Source organism: Mercurialis annua, linkage group LG3 (genome assembly GCF_937616625.2).
Source record: "Mercurialis annua linkage group LG3, ddMerAnnu1.2, whole genome shotgun sequence".
Classification (NCBI taxonomy): Eukaryota; Viridiplantae; Streptophyta; class Magnoliopsida; order Malpighiales; family Euphorbiaceae; genus Mercurialis; species Mercurialis annua.
The window spans coordinates 10,256,296-10,276,726 of record NC_065572.1 but is presented as its reverse complement, the minus strand read 5'-3'; the positions used below and the strand labels follow the sequence as shown (position 1 = coordinate 10,276,726).

Below are 20,431 nucleotides of genomic sequence, written 5' to 3'. Positions count from 1 at the left end.
TCTAGTAGTTTTTCAAAAAGTAGAAGACAGCCCTTTTACTTTTTTTGGGTACAAAACGACCCTTAAACTTTTAAAATTGAACAAAAAAACCCTTTCGTCCAAATTCTCAGTTTAACTGATGACGTGGCATATAGAGAAAAGTTTAAAAACATCCTTAATGTTTAAAATACTTACCGATTTTATATTTTTGAATTTCTTTAACTATTTTCACCCTCTTCTTCATTTAAATATCAATAACTAAATAAAATTATAAATTAAAACCAAATTAAAATAATTAAAACCCAATTAAATCAATTGAAACCTAATTAAACACTTTAAAACACAATTAAAAAAGTTGAATTCTATGTGTTTACAATAATTAAACATATCGAAACCCAATTAAACAAATTAAAATCTAATTAAATACATCAAAACCCAATTAAAATTTAATTATATATTTTTTAATTTTTTTAAAGAACAGCCGCCTGAGGAGATTTCTCTGGCCGGCAACCAGAATGAGATTAAAAAAAAATTAAAAATAAAATAAACTTTGTTTGGATTTCGATGTGTTTTGATTAGTTTCATAGTGTTTTATTGTGTTTCAATTAATTTAATCGGGTTTCGAAATATTTAATTAAGTTTCAATTCGTTTAATTGTTTAATAAATGTTTTAATTTTAAATATTATTTAATTATTGATATTTAAATGAAGAAGAGTGTGAAATATGCTAAAAAAAATTATAAGTATAAAATTGATAAATGTTTTAAACATTAAGGATGTTTTTGAATTTTTGGACGGAAGGGTTTTTTCGTTCAAAAAAAAAAATGAAAGGGTCGATTTGTACCTAAAAAAATAAAAAAGTTGTCTTGTACTTTTTAAAAAATTACGAGAGTTTTTTTATACTTTCAACTTAAAATTTATTTATAAATGAATTTTAATTTACAATTGGAATTGTTTTAAAGGGGGTTCGTTCGCTTATGGAATCTACCCTTCTGTTGCGTCAGTTTGTCCACGTCATCATAGAGGGAGCTTTTTATTATGTTCAGTTATGACAAGGTCTAATGTCTTAAAAACCCCCGACCTTTTAGCCCCTTTTCAATCATACCCTGACGTTGAAAATTTGTCAATTTTACCCTATTTTGAATTTTTGTGTTTCAATTGTACCCTGAAAAATTAAATTAACGTCTTTTGCGTTTGGAAATTTGTTTAAAACATTCTCCATGTCTCGCATATATTAATTGTATATTTTTAAAATTTATTTAAATTTAGTTAAATTAATTAAGAATTTAAATTAGTGTTAATTTGATCATGGTTTTTAGTTAGTTTTTAAAAATATAGGACTTATTTATACTTTTTTGAATAAGAAAGAATTTAATTTCATGTTTAGACTTAATTAATTGAATGATTTCATCATTTAAGTAAAAAAATTAACAAAAATCAAAATATTGGGGTACAATTGAAAACGGAAAATTCAAAAGTGGGTAAAATTGACAAATTTTCAACGTCGGGGTGGAATTGAAAAAAAGTTTAAAGGTGAGGGGTTTTTTAGTGATTAGGCCTTATGACAATGACTCTTCTTTCTCAAATTATTTTATTTTTTATTATAAATAATGATTATTTTTATTTGAATACTTTAAATCATAGATTCATTTTTATTTTTGAAAATCAACTAATTAAATTTCAAAAAATTTTAATTAATTGAATAAATATTATTTCAGTTTTATAAAAATAATGAAAATAATGTATGTTTTAAATTATTAATAATTTCATTGATTCTAAAAAAAAATTATTATATGATGATAATATAAATGAAATATCAACGCACAATATTATTATTATCCCATTTCATAACTTTTATTGCATTACAAACACATCAAACAGTTGCGGTGTTTACTTATATAATTAAATAATGAATTGAAAAAAATACTTTTATTTCTTTAATTAATGTTCCAAAATATATAGTTTTTTCCTATTGTTATGTTTTATAAAATAATTTTGTTTTGTTGCTAAAAAATAAATTATAGAATTACCAATATCAGTTTTTTCCAAATAAATTAATTGTAAATAAGATTCAATAATAAATTAGAGCAAAAACACATTATATATTTTAAATTAAGTTACAAATTTGTTTTTTTTTGTGAAAGAAAGTAATGAAAGTTAGTCTTTCAAATTTAGGATAATTAATTAATTGACATATTTGAAAAGTCATATTGGAGTGCATTTCCAAATGAGTGGTGTGTAAATTTCTACCTACTATTTTAAACATCTCAAAATATAGACAGGGGAGAGGCACACCTCCAATGATAATTTCTTCCATTTTCTTATTGTGTGATTGGATTTATAACACATCATCAATTATAATTCAAAGGTTATTAATTAAAAAAAATATAGTTCTATATTACGATTTTCTCATTTCAGGTGTTCTTTTTAATAAAAATTGAACATCTCATCTATGGTATTTTAAGTGGATATGAATATCCATAATTCTTGCATCAAATTACATAATTATAACTGGCTAGTATACACATAGAACGTGTACTAATTATAACATTTTACTTTTATTTTAATTTGCTTAATAAAAAATCATTGTTTTAATATAAATAATTTTTTTTTCAATACTAAATGGTACGTTAATATAAATATTAGCGGGTTACAGATTTTTAAGAATCTAGCTTTAACAAGTTGGGCTAAATCATGAGCTTCCTTATTTTCTGACCGGCCTATAAATCTCGCTATGCATAAATTGAAGGACGATTAGAGCTGGCAAATGCTCAAGCATTGTTCGAGTCTTTTGTTTGACATCGCTTTCAAAACACATATTTTTAACCCCTTTCTAAACTCCATTGCATAGCATCTTTAAGTGCTACAAACTCTAATATCCTCGGGTCTCAGATATGACGATATATAGCTGATTTTTTTTGATATTGTCCCCATTTCTAGCTTTAGCCACACAAGATATGGAACCAAATCTATTATCCTTGTGGGGACTTGCATCAAAGAAGACTGTAATGCAATCACCTGCCATTTCTGACTCATTCTCTGGACTTGTATTCTTTGAACTTGATTTTGCTTCTCCTCTATTGGATGAAGAAGCCAACACTTGATTTGCCTCCCTGAATTCTCTACAATAGCTCAAAGCATTAAAGATAGTCTGCTCCTCTGTTCATTTTTGTGCTTCAAAAATTCTCATTCCATATTGCCCAAAGGAAGAAGCAAAGCATCACAATATTATCCTCTCCTTGATCAAGAGTCTATAAGTCGAAAATGATATTCATCCATATCACTACGAGGTTGTTTTCATTGAATTTATTTGTTCTTATAGTCAAAGGGGATGCAAACCAAATTCTGCAAGAAAAAGGGCAATGAAACAGAATGCGCATTTGAAATTGCTCTTCAAATGAAATTTTTTAGCTTGTTTGGGATGCTCAAGTTCTAAATTTGTTTCTAAAATCTCCTTGGCATAAACATGGGCTCCTCACAACCCTGGAATCTACCTTTTATTAGTGTCTGAAAGTACCCACGCTTGTTTGGGATGCCATACTAACATTGCCAGAATGCGGTCTACATCTTCCTTTTGGAATAGACTCTGCAAAAGAGGTTCATTCTAGCTAGCGCCTCCTTGGTATAACAGCTTATCCACTATTTTTGGAACAAACTCCTTTGTGATTCCATCTTTTAAGAGAGGAGTAAAAGGGTGTCCTTTTGGGATCTAAGGGCCACTAATTGGGTTCACTCCCTTACCAAAACTTACTTGCCACATAGTACCACTATTCAGGAGATTGATACTATAAATAATCTTTGCTAGCCTCATGAAGAGTTGGTCCCTTTCCTTGCCTTAAGCATATGATTACCAGAATAATATCCGCCTTTAAGTATTTTGTGAATTAGGGACTTCTGATTGTGACCAATCCTCCAAGCATGTTTAGCCAGACGAGTTTGATTAAATTCTTTAAAATCTCTGAATCCCAAACTTCCATCCAACTTACTGCGACACATTTTGTCCCAAGCCACCCAACTAATTCTTATTTTCTCACCATTTTGTCCCTACTAAAACTTGGACATCAAGCTATTAATTTTGGAACACATAGTTTTAGGCAGTCTGAAAACTTCATTGAGTAGATTAGTATAGCTGATATTAACATCTTCAACATTATCAACTTTGTTATTTATGCTAAATCTTGGCTAAAACATTTTTGAAAGTTGTTTGCTTGGACTTCAAGATATATTGAGGTAACTCTAGATAAGTGCTCTCATCTCCAATATTTTGAATAGCCAAAGTCCTCATTATAGATTCTTTCAAAATAGATTTAATATTTTTATTGAAAAAGATGGCTGAATTTTGAAGGTTTATCTCCTGGCCGCTAACTGCTCCATAATAGCCGAGGATTTGTTTAATTGAGTTCACTGCCCTTAGGGTTATTTGAGAAAAAATTATTGAGTCGCCTGCAGAGAACAAATGACTGATTGTTGGACAATTACTATTAAATTGGATTCCTAGGATGCTCTTCCTTCTGGCTACCATTGTGAGATGGTGGGAAGTCCTTGAACACATAGTACAAACAGTAAGTGTTGGAATATGCCTAGAATTCTAATTCCTATTTTTATTAGGACTCTATTAATGAAGTGTTTAGAAGAAAGATAACTTTATTATTATTGGTAATTAGGAAGTATAAATCCAATTAGGATTAATATTCCTAATGCCATATAGATTATTACTCACTATATATACCCTACCTTATTCACCTTTTAGAGTACACCAAAACCGAACACACAATGTAGACATTGATGTGAATAAAGGGAAAAGGGGGTGTGTGTGGTGTGAGGAATATAAGTTAATTCTTACCCTTTTGGATTACTTCTTGTAGAAAGTTAAACACTTTGTGAGTTTTTCTTCTAAGGGCATATTTATTAGAGATGTTCTCTATTTGGTGATTCTCCACCAATTTTGTACTCTTTTTGATGATTAGTGGATGGCTAGAATCTTTCGACCGTGGATGTACGCTTTAAAGCAGAACCACGTAAATCTCTTATGTTATTTATTATTTTGCTATATTATTATTTGTCGATCAAATCCATAATTAAATACCTATCAAATGGTTTCGATTCCGCTGCGCATACCAATCCGGTCAAGAACCGGTCACGACAATTTGTACCAAAGATTCAACAATCGGTATCAATGTTACAACAATTGTATCAGAGCCAAATTTGGTTTTTCAGATTTATTATGGATTATGATTATTATGGTAAAATTATTATTTGGAGGATTTCGCAAGGCGAAATTACTTGACACAAAGAAGATTATTTGGAGATAGATAAGCCACCAAATTTGGAAGTGCCGAAAGTCGTCAATTGAAGATAGACTTGGGTATTAAAATTATTAAGGAGATTTTTGTGATGGGGATTAATATGCTACTTTAAACTACAAAAAAGAAAGGTATGACTTTTCTAAACACACAATTATTTGAGGATTTTATAGAGCCTTTGTAAAATGAATGATTGGGGTAATCTTTTTATACTCTCATGAAATTCTATTAGTGATTAAAATCTAAAAATTGCTTTTAAGAGTTTATTGAATGAAGAGTTTGTTTGGGCACAGTCAGATTTTGATAAAATCACGACATTGCAAAAAAAGAGATTTTGTTTTGATTAAGTAGCAATCTTAGACACAAGATGGATTATAACGTTTGTAATTTGAAATGGCGTCACTATAGGATTGCTCATAAGCCAATTTGTTTGGAGATAGGCATAATATTTTTTATCCGAAATTTATACAGATTCAGGTTGTTCATATCACATATGTGCCAATTTCGATTGGTTTTCCGACTACAACTGAGTTGATAGTGGAGTGTAGTTATGCGCAACGGTCAATACATGCAGAATTTTGGGATATTGGTTCATCAAGGGCAAGATGCATAATGAAGCAGTTAGAACAATAATGTTTGTTCAACATGATTTCTATATGCACATGTCTGATATCTCAATATATAAAACTACGAGTTTTATGGGTTATTTGGCGATGGAGATTGGATGCTGCACTTGTGATGTATGCTCATTGGGTTGGTCGACTTATGAAGATTAAGGGATATGCTACGACCTCAACATTTGTTTTTTGATTTAATCATTATAGGTTACTAATGACGTTTATTTCTAGTATCAGTTTTAAGACCAACAAAATTCGAAACTTCGTGAAATTTTGATTGATACACCCGAAGATAGTAAATCTTCAAGTCATTTTGTATTTAGCAAGTTCAAGACGTTCTTGAATCTTATATGGTCCTCCTCAAAGAACCTCTTTTGGAATAAGTTCAGTTTGAACTTAAATGGAGAAGGTGGAGCATAACAGTAATCACAGTTTATTCACTACCACATAAAGGGGCAATGGCAACACGAACTAAGTAGCAGTTTTAAAACTGTTGCAATAGAATATATAAGGCAACAGAAAGGTTACGGTTTGAAACCGTTACAAACAAATTAATAAAATTGCACATTTAAAAACGTAAACCAACAGATATGTAAAACTATTGCATTAGATATAAAATATGCAGCGGTTTGACTGAACATAGCAACACTTTTGAAACTGTTACCTTAATTTAAATATAAAATATTTAAAAAATCAATGTATGCATCTTCAATTTGATGAGTGCGTTATTTTTTTATTTTGATCAGTTCACTTCCTTGTATTTCAATAAAATGCTTTTTAAACACTAATTTGTTCCAATTGCTCTCTTCTAAAATCTAAACTATCTCCAAATTTCAACAGATTTCCTATTTCTAATTCTCTCTCTCTCGCTCGCTCGCTCTCTTCTAGGGTTTCAACAGCTGCAACAACATTCCTCCGCCTCTATCGCCGTGAAATCATCGCTGTTATCTGTTACTTCAGCAGAGCAGGTGGTTCAGCTCTCGCGATCACTGAGCTGTTCTTCATCGATCGTGCCTCTTCGGTTCCAAAATTAATCATCAGTTAAGTTTCTTTATTTTGTTTTTTGCTTTCATGATTTTCATTTTGAAGTTTCTTAAAAGTATCAGTATATGATTTTCATTTTGAAGTTTTTTAAAAGTATCAGTATATGAATGATTTTCATTTTGAAGTTTCTAAATGACTTAGTAATGTGTAATTGATGCTCCAAAATGTCCGAGAGGTTTATGACTAATCAATTGCTTCTCGAAGTGCTGATTTTCATTTCATCCTTATTTTATGATCTTTATTCATTTTCAAGTTGCAAATAGTGTCTGATTGTTGTTAATTACACTAATATGTTTTATTTGTTGTTTTCTATATTTCGATTGAACTTTCAAGCTTCTTGGATTATTCGTTGATATCAAATGTGGTTGTTACTGCACCTGTCCTGTATTGTAATAAGCGTTGGCTATTTCTAAAACAATATTCCAGAGAATAATTTTGCATATTTAATGCTATTATTAGATTGAAAGCAAGCTGAAATATTTAGAAGTAATTTATGCTTACTTTGATAGCTCAATTTTGTATCAGGCACGTAAAGTGTTAATAAATACTGGTCCAGCAATTGGCGCAGTGGTAGCTTGGCTTGTATTATTGCTTGTTGTTATATTGTGTTGGTATATATTTGGAGAAGAGTTATTTTATCTCTGAATGCACCTAGATGCCAGTAAATGATGTACTTGCTTTCCTGGATGGACTTTCTTGTTAAACTTGAATTTCCTTCATTCAAATCCTTTATTAATGTTAAGGTTGAGAATATTCCGTATCTATGCCTGCAGATAATATCCTTGTTATTGCATTTAGTTTTCTTAGCAACTGATGTTGGCCACTCATTGATTATTGCTCTTAGTGGGTAAGACAGATGGTTATAACTCTCACTGTTTTTGGCAGGATGGAGGTTGAAATGGAAGATGTAGTTAAAGAGAAAATTATGAATATAGACAGTTGTGACAAGAAAAATCCACTTGCAGTTGTGGAATAAATTGATGATATAAATGATCTCTATAGGAAAACTTAGGTAAGGAATCTATTCAATTTTTGTTGATAAGTGATTGTTGATTCTGAATTAATTAATTGTTGAAATTCAAATTGGACAATTAGATTCATTATTTTTATTGATTGATGTCAATGATTTCAGAGATAAATCTCATGGGACAAGTACCGGCTATTGTTTTTGGAGATTTTAAGCTATTTGAGAGGTAAGCAATGATCTTAATTTTTTTTCCTTCTGCACAAACAGATTTGATGTTGTTTTTTGTTAATATCTATTGACAATAAAAATTAAAGGGATTTAAGAAGATTAAAGTTTAGGATAAATCTAAACATATTCCACCAAAGTTTAAACCTAGGTGATTTCTTTGATGCATTGGTGAGTATGATTGTGAAAGACGTCATAGATCGAGATAGCTGACACACTTATGTTCTGAAAATGAAACATAGACTTGTGTTTGCAGTCTGTATGATAATCTGTTTGATTTTACTATAATGAAACATAGACTTATGTTTTCTCCTGAATTTGCAATGGAATTAATTACTTACACATCTCTATCTTTTCCATTCTTTTCAGTCATGCAATTTATATCTACCTCGCCTCTGTATTTGGAGTTGCAGATCACTGGTAAGCAGACTTTCTAATTCGTTGCTGTTAGTTTTGTTGTAATGTCTTGAGTAGTTGACAATAATACATGTATATGTGCACATCTAGTTGCAACGTTATTGTTTTGGATAAGAAATTTCAAACTAATGCTCATCTCTGGCATTTAATTTTTGACAACTTTCCTCTGATTTTAGGTATCCAAGTGATCTTCAACCACATTGGAACGCATTGAAATGAAGCACTGTTTACAAATACAAACTGATTGCAGGCCTCCATTTTCACACCAGAAACAATATAAGGCTCAGTAAGTAAAAACCAACTTAATCAGGAAAGCACAAAGATAAATTGTTGTTTTTGGAATTTTGAGTCGTTTGTTTATGATTCGAAGAAATCGTATGAGCTTCGCCCCAAAAACTCAAATTCGATTTCTATAATTAAAAAGTTAAAGACGCAAAACCCGTTTTATAGAGTAATGGCGCCTGTGGATGCTTTTCGGACATTTGATGGCACTTTAGAATTACAAAAGTTTATGATTTGGGCGACTTTGTGGGTCATTTGCTGTTTGTTTAATATGAGATCTAGCTATTCTATTTGTGGCAACTATCAACTACAATGTGATTCTATGATGAGTTCCCATGTTAAGTAAGATTGTAAGTTTCTCGTCTATAGCTCTATTTTTGCAATTTTGCTACTCTACTTTTGTTGAATTTTGTGTTATATCCAATTACTGGTTTATTAATTCTTATCAATACTAATTTCTGGTGCACTCCAAATTACAGGAGCTCCAAAACAGTGGAAGTGATGCTTTTTCCACTGTTATAGGTGAGAGGCCTCCCGGTCGTGCACTTTTTTTTATTGAAGAGGGGTTACGAGAAGCAATTTGAAGAACATAGAAGGAAGCAGTTCTTCAATAATTTTGATGGAATATTTTCCGTTTTTTAATTTTGGTGAATATTTTTTGTTTGTGATGTAATGGATGAAATATTTTTGTGATGTAATAGATGAATGGAGTATTTTCGTGATGTAATGGATGGAATATTTTCCGATTTTGAATTTAATAAATATTTTCCGTTTTTTAATGTTAGCGAATATCTTATGTTTCCAATTTTAGTGAATGTTTTCTGGTTCTAAATTTAGCGAATAATTCGGTTTTTAATTTCTGTTCCTCAAATAAAAACCGTTATCTTTTCTATATAAACTGTTGCTTAAAGTTTTAGTCAAACCATTGCAAATAGTATATATAAGTGTTGCGTAAAGTACTATATAAACCGTTGCCTTATAAAAAGAAATGTTGCCTAAACTACATTATTCAACTGTTACATAAGATCATTAAAACTGCTGCCTTTGCTATTAATTGCAACGGTTTTATTTCTATTACTATAGAATAAAAAAATTGTTGCAATAGCTATTAAAACCTATTGCAGCGGCCGCAAATGTAGCTGATTTAAAACCGTTGCAGTAGACTTACGGCAACGGTGTTTGTACATTATGCAACAGTTATCCACTGTTGCCGAAAGTGACTTATGTGGTAGTGATTGGAGAATTCAAGTCAAGGTGGAGATTGTTGGAATCTGCCTAGAATTCTTATTCCTATTTGTATTAGAACTCTATTAATGAAGTGTTTGAGAGAAGGATAATTTTGTTATCATTGGTAATTAGGAAGTATAAATCCAATTAGGATTAATATTCCTAATGCCATATAGATTATTACTCACTATATATAGCCTACCTTATTCACATTTTAGAGTACACCAAAACCGAATACACAATGTAGACATTGATGTGAATAAAGGGAAAAGGGGGTGTATATGGTGTGAGGAATATAAGTTAATTCTTACCCCTTTGGGTTACTTCTTGTAGAGAGTTAAACACTTTTTGGGTTTTTCTTCTAAGGGCATATTTATTAGAGATGTTCTCTATTTGGTGATTCTCCACCAATTTTGTACTCCTTTTGATGATTAGTGGATGGCTCGAATCTTTCGCTCGTGTTTGTACGCTTTAAAGCAGAATCACGTAAATTTCTTGTGTTATTTATTATTTTGCTATATTATTATTTGTCGATCAAATTCATAATTAAGTACCTACCGAATGGTTTCAATTTCGCTGCGCATACCAATCCGGTTAAAAATCGGTCACGACAATTGATACCAAAAATTTAACAATCGACATCAATGTTACAACAGTAAGGGAGATAAGGGATCTCCTTATCTGATCCCATGTTGAGGCGGAAAATAATCATGCACTTTGCATTAAAAATAAATGAGAATGAAACTGATCCTATACAGTGCATGATCCAATCTGTAAAGAATTGACTAAAATCCCATTTCAAAAGAATTTCTTTAAAATACCTCCACTACACCATATCATATGCCTTAATTACTTATGTCAAATGTTTGTCTTTAAATTTTTAAATTTTTTTGGCCAGTAAAGGAATGTGCATTATACGTGTGTGAGATTGAATTTAAATATCCAACTCACATGATATTTTAGAAAAATGTGTTATATTATCAAATTTTACGTAAAAAAATAAGTAAATATATAAAAATATACGGACCTATTAGATAAAGAATTTAATAAATGCAAATTAATTTGAAAGTATTAATAGAGGATGTATCTGCTGTAATTACCAGTATACATACTACTGCACCAAGGCTTCTCCTGCTGTTGACTTGTAATTTCCAGCTGTATACAGTTGGATAACATGTCATTTTTGTAAGGATTTAGAGCTGGAAATAAATTTGTTTTTTTTCTTCTATAAACATAGCTTAAATTTTAATTGTTTAGACTAAATTTTTGTAATCAAAACTTCATATATTGTTCTCTGTTCAAGTTTTTCTGATTGAGTCTTTGTCATTTTTGACGTTAAAATTACTAATCACTTAATATCAATTAAATTATATGCTTACAATTTTTAATCTATAAAAAAATATTAAATAAAAAACAAATAATACATGAATTATTGAATAACAAACTTTTAAGAGATTAGATAAAAAAAAAATAAAAATTCAAGATTTTTTTGATTGATTATGTCAAAATAGAAAGAAAAATGTGAACGGCATGCTCAACTAGTCAACTTCCCTAGTAAAAGCATGCTATGCAACGCATCAGTAATAGACAAAAGAATGACGGAGTAGAGCTAGGGGTCTGTATGGTCCACCTAAGTCCTAACTTTGTCCTTACTTAATTAATCCTTTTTTTTTGTTTAATTTTTTTTATACATTTTAACTTTCATAAAAAAATATCTTGAAAATTGATTGTTTTATATAATTTTCCTAAAATAATTTGACTATATAAATATTATTAGCTCTTTAAAATAAAAAAATGAAAATAACCTTGTTTATTATTAAAATTATTAATTTTATATTGATGGTAAGCCATCTGGTATAATTAAATTAATATTTTCGATCAGTATATAGAAAAGAAGACATAAATGAAATATTAAATTAATATTTTAATTAAAATGAAATATTTTTAATTGATTAAAAGTAAAACATATAATAAAATAAAGAGAAAATTATTTTGAGGTCCCTAAGTTATACCACATTAACAGTTCGGTATCTCTTATTTCAAAAATCTACTAAATGATTTATCGGTTTCAATTCCGTTAATTATTAGGCCCCTCTGTTAATTTTGACATTTACTTTAAAACCATTTGATACTCCATATTTAATTTTGTTAATAATTTGATCCCTCATTTTTAATTTTATTAAACGATTTAATATCTCAGTTTTAGTTTCGTTAAATGATTTAGTCCCTTATATTAATGGAAGGGTCTCTCAGTTAACGAAATTAAAAATGAGTGACCATTAAATAAACTTTTGAAATAAAGGTAGCAAACTGTTAATTACACCTCAGAAATTTCAACGTAATTTGTTCTTAAACAAATATCACCATATATAATCAATTCATAATTTATTTTTTACATTATTCAAAGGTAATAACTTACATTTTTAATAGGCTTAAGTATTTAAAAGAAATACAAACTTTTATCATTTTTTAGTAACTTTAATCATTTTTTAGTTTTATTAATTATAGTTTAATTAAAAAATCAATAAGAAAAATTTACCTACAATTAATTTTATTTTTTGAAGTAGATTATAATAAAATAAAATAAAATAAAAAATAATAAATATTTAAAGAAACTGCACCATTAAGCATTTGTATACAAAACCCTGACATTTTGCTCTGTTTTTTTTTTTTTTAAAGTTAGAATCATTGATGAAGATTAAATTACAATAAGTGAAAGCCATATAACAAAAGTCATATATATGACCTTTCTAATTTTAAGATAGTAAATAATAAGCAACAATTCAAATATAAGCTATAGAAAATCGAAAAAATAGAAAAAAATCTAAACTTGAGTCCCGGAACTTAAATACAACGATTCGTTGAGCGGGTGTTAGATGATTCCTTTTTCCAATTTTCCCGTCAATCCGCTTGATTCGTTGAAACCTATTATTTTCGATCTCCATCTTCATTTAGATCCTAAAGAGATAGATCCACAACCTCACCATATTTTAGATCTACAAGAATTTGAATCTAAAGTTCAAAAAAACACTAAATGTTCTTGAGGATCTAAAAAATATAAACAAATGAGGATATAAAAGACCTTATTATTTCTTCAAAAATAAACAAAATAAAGACCCAAATCAAAATTAAAATTTCAACAAGGATTTATTGAAAGAAATAGTAGATCTATAATAATAAGTATTACGGGTGCGAAGAAGATGATTTTACGGCTAGCCGAGAAGATCATCTTCTCCCATCTTTAAAGAATTGAAGAAGATGAGAGTTTTTCTAAAGAAAAGAGAGAGAAAAAATTTTAGAGAGAGAAGCTTGTTTTTTATCAATTGGCTTGCTGTCTTGATTAATTCAGATAAGTCAGATAGTATCCGTTAACAGTGGCATAGACATAATGTATTACTAGAGGAGCGAACTGTAATAAAAGAAACTCCAATAATAATTTGGGTTGTTCATGCCAATTGCAGAAATATAATCAAGTTTTATCTTTTTTTTTAAAAGTCGTGTCTCGATCAATTTCAACCAGATCGTGAACCTCCGGCGAATGGTTCCGCTGCTTGTTAAAATGATAAAAATCTCTTGAAAGGTATCAAAAGTTGTTCTATATTAAAAATAAATGTTTGTCATTCACCCTCTTGTATTTATTTTGGTACTGAATATATTTTCAGTTTTTGACGGATGTTAACTATAAGACGACGTTTTGACACCTTTCATGTTCAAATTAATTTTAATTAGGTCACTTGACAAAAAATTTAAACCCTCTTGCATTTTTAATACTAGAAATTTAGGATTGGTGAGAGCCAAAAATGACAAATTATAACATATCAAAATCTAATGCCTACTATCAATGGGTTTGGTTCAAGTGGTAAGCGGATTGGTATTATTTAAGTCAGGTCTCGGTTTCGACTCTTGTGAATGCAGAAAATCTCTACTGGTAGACTCAACCACCATGCCAGGTGCGCGACGCGGGTCAGATCCGGATTAGTGACAGACCGGATGAACTTACCCAAAAAAAATAAAATCTAATGCCCACTTGGTAGTTTCCATCTTCTTTCATCTATTATTTTCGGAAACTGCCAAAATAATAAATAGAATATCATTGCCTTGAAGACCAAGCTAACCATACTCTGCTTATTCTTTCACTATAAAATGCCTCCCCACACAAACCATTCAATTATATCATTCAAACCTCACTAAAAATGGAGAAATTGACACTTACAGAAATGTTTACCAGCTTAGGTTCCGCCATTGCTGGCCTAATGTTTGCTTGGGCTATGTTTCAACAATATTTCCCTCACCAACTCCGCGGCTATCTCGACAGATACACTCAGAAACTGGTTTCTCTTCTCTACCCTTACATTCAAATCACCTTCCATGAGTACTCCGGCCACCGTATGAAACAGACCGAGGTGTACGCCAACATTCAGAACTATCTCAGCACCAACTCTTCGACTCGCGCCAAGCGGCTTAAGGCCGATGTAATCAACGACAGCCAATCTGTTATTCTCACCATGGATGATTATGAAGAAACCACGGACGAATATAACGGGGTTAAGATCTGGTGGGCTTCGAGTAAACGGATTCCGAAAACGCAGACGTTTTCGTTCAGTCCCGAAGCCGAGGAGAGGAGATTTTTCAAGCTTACAGTGCATAGACGTCACAGAGATTTAATCACAAATTCGTATATTGATCATGTGATGAAAGAAGGGAAATCGATCGCGATCAGGAATCGGCGGAGGAAGCTTTATACTAACAATCCAAGCCAGGATTGGAGCAGATGGAAAGCAACCAAATGGAGCCATGTCGTTTTTGAGCATCCTGCAAGCTTCGAAACGCTAGCAATGACGGATAAGAAGAAAAGAGATATAATGAATGATCTTATCAAGTTCAGTAATGGGAAAGAATATTACGCGAAAGTTGGAAAACCATGGAAGCGCGGTTATCTCCTTCATGGTCCTCCTGGAACTGGAAAATCGACTATGATAGCCGCCATGGCGAATCTGTTGAACTACGACATATATGATCTCGAGTTGACTACGGTTAAAAACAACAGCGAGCTTCGGAGATTGTTAATTGAAACGACAGGAAAATCTATCATCATAATAGAAGATATTGATTGCTCCCTCGATCTTACGGGTCAGAGGAAACCAAAGGCGAAAGACGGGGATGAGGAAGACGCGAAAGAGAGTAAAGATCCGATTTCTGAGAAGAAAAAGAAAGATGAAGAAGAAAGCAAGAAAGAAAGTAAAGTGACATTATCCGGGCTTTTGAATTTCATTGATGGAATTTGGTCAGCTTGTGGAGGAGAAAGGATTATTGTGTTTACTACTAATTACGTAGAGAAGCTTGATCCTGCTTTGATCAGAAGGGGAAGAATGGATAAACATATCGAAATGTCGTATTGTTGCTTCGAAGCGTTGAAGGTTTTGGCTAGGAATTATTTGGATGTTGATGATCATGAACTGTTTTCAAGAGTTAGTGAATTGTTGGGGGAGATTAAGATGACTCCGGCTGATGTTGCGGAGAATTTGATGCCGAAATCCGATGAGGAAGACGCGGAGAGTTGTCTGAAGAATTTGATTGCTGCTCTTGAGGAGGCAAAGGAGGAGGAAGCAAGAAAAAAGACTGAAGAAGAAGAGGAAAAAGCAAAGTTGAAGGCTGAGAAAGAAGCTAAAGAGAAGGAGAAAGATGATGAAAAGGAGAATGGGAAAATAGATAAAGAAATTAAAGAAAATGGATTCATATCAGATGGAGATAAAAGGAGTTCAGATTGAAAAATATAAGTTGGGAAGAGTGGTTTAAATAAATTAAGTTGTGTTTTAAGTATTAGTTTTGATTTGTAAAATAAAATTTGGTAGTATGATAAGGAGCAAATTGAGTTATTATGTGAGTGAAACTAATAAAAGCTATCAACAATCTCATCATAAACAGAGAACGAATAGCTCGCACGGGTTTGATCTAGTAGTCCAAGTTTCAGCTATATTCATAGTCGCTAGTTCAAACCTCGGTTACGTCTTTTCTAAAAACTAAAATGGCTGGAGCTGGGTTACTAGCCATTATATAACCTGAATTTTTAAAGTATGTGGGCTTGCGGGCACTAGTGGACATCCCGGATTTAACAATAATCTTATACTTCGACTTTGGTGAGTGAGCTCTCGTCAAAAAAAAAGAAGAAAATATTAAATTCTCACATGCTTTAAGAAATACACAAAAATTTAACTATATCCTGAGATTTGGTAAAAAAAACATGACACTTAGTCAGTGATGGCTGAAAATAATGCCTCATGAGTAACACATATAGCCATTGACCTAAAATACAATATTCAAAATGACATCTACCACTTTATTCAAACAATTTTTTGCACTTATGTCATTTCTGCCTTGACAATAAATGTATTAGTAGTGCTTATCAGTAAGACTTCAAACTCCAACCAGAAGATGGATTTATATCAGCAAGACTCCAAACTCCGATCAGAGAACGGATTTATGTCATTAAGACTTCAAACTCCGATGAGTGGAGGAATTCGGGTAATTGACCTAGAGTTACCCAAATTCCAAACTATTGTTTAGGCCCCCTTTGGAACAATTCTTTTTACTCATAGGAATTCATTTATAAATGAATTCCACAGAAATTCATTTGCAAATGAATTCTGCTGTTTGGAATAAAAAACTGTAAATTATAGAATTAAAATGAATTCTGTACATTTATGTTTGGAATGAATTCTAAAATCCAATTCTTTTTATTCTATTCCTAAATTAACCTTATAACCATTTTACTAAACATTAAAAATTAAATTAAAATTAAATTAATATTACTAAAATTTATTATACATTAAAAACAACCCCAATTATACTTGCTCTATAATTTAAATTTTCTAATTTTTTCTTTTTCTTTTTCTTTTTTGTTGCTTCTCCATTCCTTTCAAGATATTTTTTTCTTTTTTCTAATTTTCTAATTCCTTATGCTCACTTCAGTATTATAATGGATATTTTGACTAAAACAAATAGCAGAGAGTGTAAGACCTATTAGTCTTTGTTCATAATTTAAAGAGAAAATTTCCATATAAACAATAGGAAATTTTGCATAGCAAACTGAACAAATATAGCATCATGAAATAGCCACACGAGTCCCACTTGCCATCTTGACATTTTATTGGCAGGCCCTTCTCTGTTTAAGTCAATATCAACTTCCATATCATCTGTTTCTCTGCTAAGTATGATCTATGTAGGGGAGACCATTACATACAAAGAAGAAGAAGGTCATCAAATTTTATAAAATCAAAGTATATTAACATGAAACACCAAGTTACTAGCATATGCTACTAACTTAAATGAACATCAAAATACTTAATTTGTTTTTTAAATTTCACAAATTCAAAATATAATAATATAAACCACTAAACTACTAATTTAAACCAAAATCAAAATGCATAACTTGTTTTTCAAGTTGTACAATCCAAAATATAGCATATACTTTGTTAGAAGTCTTCCATTTAATTCATGCCTTCCATCTTCATCTTCAACCAAGAAAGCTTAATCTCATCATCACATGCAAAAAATCTACCAACCAAATGTTCATTGTCTTCTAAAAAATCAAGTGCTTTCATTGTCTCCCAATTATCCATTCCCAATTTCTTAAGCTCCGATGTAATTTCATTAGTTGAATACACCCGCTTGCTAGTCTTTACGATTGCTTGTGCAATCTCTTGCATTGAAGAGCTTACAAGTTTGATCTCTTCTGCAATTAAATCTGATTTCTTTCTTTTTGTACCTCTTGAAGGTGCACTTGATTGTTTAACAAATGATGATGCATTCTCTTGAGTAAGTGGGGAAGTTTGAGCCATTGGTGATGTATTAAAGAAAGTAGTATTACCTATTTGCTCGAGAAAGTAGTAGCCATTGGTGATGTATTAAAGAAAGAGTAGCAACAATTCCATTTAAAAAATATAAAAAAGCACATCTAAAAATGAACAACCTAGTCATGCCACATATGAGAAGCTATTCTATCTCTTATTTGTTCTCCTTCTTTGGCATCCGCATCTCTGGTCATGCTTCCAATTTCTTGATATTCTACAGAATTTTCAAGTAATTCACTATCCACTTGACGCAGTAAATCGTCATCCGGATCGTACATCAATAGAAAGTTGTGCAAAATACAACAAGCAAGCACAATTTCAGACACTGTGTCAACATCATATTGTGCTTCTGCTCCGCTAGCTATGATAGGAAATCTTTTATTTACCACTCCGAATGCTCTTTCAATTGCATTTCGTAATGATGCATGTCGAAGATTGAACAACTCTTTTGCATTTTCAGGAGGAGAAATAGAGTACTCTTTCAAATGATATCTAGTGCTTCGATATGGAGTAATGAGACCCGATCTTAATGGATACCCAGCATCAACTAAGTAAAATTTCCCTACACGTCAAATAAAATATATTTTACTATTTTATTTATGAATAATATATTTGCATGACTCTTAATTCAATGAATTTACCTTTAGGAATTTTTAATTTATCCTCTCTTGTAAGAGAATTTTCTAATATTCTTGAATCTGACGCCGACCCTTCCCAGCCAGGTAATACATAAGTGAATTTTAAATCAAAACTACATGCCGCTATTATGTTCATAGTAGGTATTCCTTTTCTTCCTCTATATCTTGAAGCATCTTCTTTTAAAACTTTAACACGGACATGTGTTCCATCAATTGCACCTACACAGTTCTTTTTTTTATATAAACTAAACTAATTAGATTATGAATTTAGTTTATTATTATTTTTATATAAAATTAGTAACAAAAGTTCTAGGATACTAACCTTAAAGTAAGGATAAAACCTTCCTCCACTATGTAAAATTTCAGAAGGTATCGTAGAACCATCGGGTTGCACTAAAAAGTCATCTTCTAATGAAATAATAGCCTTAAGTACATGATGAAAATGACGACTTACAGTCTCCCCACTCCGGCGAAAGATAAATTTTACAATACTATTACTTTCATTTCGTCCCAAAATCCACAAACATTTGGCCACTTGCTCCTCAACACAACTATAATTATTGTCTTTAAGTAATTTTTTGTGTTTTAGTATATTGACTAAAGTTTTAAATGCTTGTGGTGTCATACGTATCAAACTACGGGAGTCATCATTATTTTCTATTTGCTCCATCAACTCTTTTCTAACATAATATTTGCTATCAACTTCTTGTGATGGCCTCTTAGAAGATTTATACATACGCAACAATACCATCAAATATGCGGCATATGCCATGAAAGTGGCTAAAGTATTCTTGTCAATGTTCCTCATACTTCCTAAATAAACAAATTAAGAGAATTACTATTAATCTTTAATATGAATAATTCAATATATGCACATCATTATACAACCATACACATGAGCAACAAAATAACAACCAATATAAAAAAAATTAATATACACAATATTGACAGCAAAATCATATTTTGCTTTTTCACATAATATTCTGTCTCAATTTGGTTCTAGCTGTTATTGTCAAATTTATTTTTGTTTCCTCAGTTTGAACAATTTTCCAAATCTCACAACCAGGAAACCATTTCTATCCAATTATTTGATTTCTTTCTCATTACTTGTTTAATATGCACACTGTAATTATATTTTCATGCCGTCATTTACCAAATTCAAAACCCAAACATTTTAGCCTTACATATATTGGACAGTGATAAAATATTGTAGCAAAAAAGATTTTCCGTTAATTAAACAAGAAAACAAACATTGCCTCTATTTACATCGCAAATTATTCAGCAACTACCTTCACAATCACAACAAATATACAGAATCCAAACCATTTAAAAATTGCACATATAAATAAAATTATATACATAATATATGGCAAGAAAACAAATTAAAAATTACCCACTAGTTTATTTAATTAATTATAAAAATCTGAAAAAATATTAATAAAAATAATTAATTAAAAAAATAAAGATGAGTGATGATACTAACCTTTTCGATTTGAGATTTGGTTGTAGTAGATATTATTATTGGTTGTGGAACATGGAATAGAGAAGATGAAAAAATGAGAAAGAATGGTGATATGAAAGTGACGGCAAATATGCCAAAAGAGAAGACAAAACCCTTAAAAAAATGAGGGTATTATGGTCAAAAGAGAATTGTTCTTTTTGTCATGTGTTGTTCATTTGTAAATTCTATCTATTTTGCTTGGATTTATAAATCCAAAATTATAACTAACATTAATTCCCAGATTTTAATTCCAAGAATTGTGTTTGTCCATTCATTCATTCCAAACATAAAAAATTGGAATTATAAATGAATTCCAGCTTTTTTTAAGGAATTCATTCATTCCAAAGGGATTCAAGAAAAACCTTTACCTTTTAACTCCTT

General features: G+C 30.7%; 2 protein-coding genes and 1 long non-coding RNA gene across 3 annotated transcripts; 2 read left to right on the top strand and 1 right to left on the bottom strand.

Moving 5' to 3' along the window:
• The first annotated feature begins 6,969 nt into the window (after positions 1-6,969).
• Positions 6,970-9,618, top strand: LOC126674335 (uncharacterized). Its single transcript, XR_007639510.2, has 4 exons — positions 6,970-7,955; positions 8,076-8,136; positions 8,505-8,555; positions 8,729-9,618. It is a non-coding gene; the product is annotated as an uncharacterized LOC126674335 (long non-coding RNA).
• Positions 9,619-14,204: 4,586 nt separating this feature from the next.
• LOC126674327 (AAA-ATPase ASD, mitochondrial-like) lies at positions 14,205-15,937 on the top strand. The gene has a single exon (XM_050368766.2). It carries the CDS (start codon positions 14,255-14,257, stop codon positions 15,827-15,829), a length of 1,575 nt encoding a protein of 524 aa, XP_050224723.1. The 5' UTR covers positions 14,205-14,254; the 3' UTR covers positions 15,830-15,937.
• Positions 15,938-17,586: 1,649 nt separating this feature from the next.
• On the bottom strand, positions 17,587-20,102 carry LOC126675554 (uncharacterized). Its single transcript, XM_050370208.2, has 4 exons — positions 20,033-20,102; positions 18,872-19,362; positions 18,553-18,778; positions 17,587-18,473 (listed from the first exon to the last, which is right to left on the bottom strand). The coding sequence occupies exons 2-4, from the start codon at positions 19,355-19,357 to the stop codon at positions 18,031-18,033; spliced, it is 1,155 nt and encodes a 384-aa protein (XP_050226165.1). The 5' UTR covers positions 19,358-19,362; positions 20,033-20,102; the 3' UTR covers positions 17,587-18,030.
• Positions 20,103-20,431: the final 329 nt, after the last annotated feature.

Excerpts from the sequence above, each read along its gene's own strand:
- LOC126674327 (XM_050368766.2), top strand. The coding sequence starts at position 14,255 with ATGGAGAAATTGACACTTACAGAAATGTTTACCAGCTTAGGTTCCGCC.
- LOC126675554 (XM_050370208.2), bottom strand. The coding sequence starts at position 19,357 with ATGAGGAACATTGACAAGAATACTTTAGCCACTTTCATGGCATATGCC. Across the intron at positions 18,779-18,871 it reads GGTTTTATCCTTACTTTAAG|AACTGTGTAGGTGCAATTGA; the intron begins GTTAGTATCCTA and ends TATAAAAAAAAG. Across the intron at positions 18,474-18,552 it reads TAAATTAAAAATTCCTAAAG|GGAAATTTTACTTAGTTGAT; the intron begins GTAAATTCATTG and ends TTTGACGTGTAG.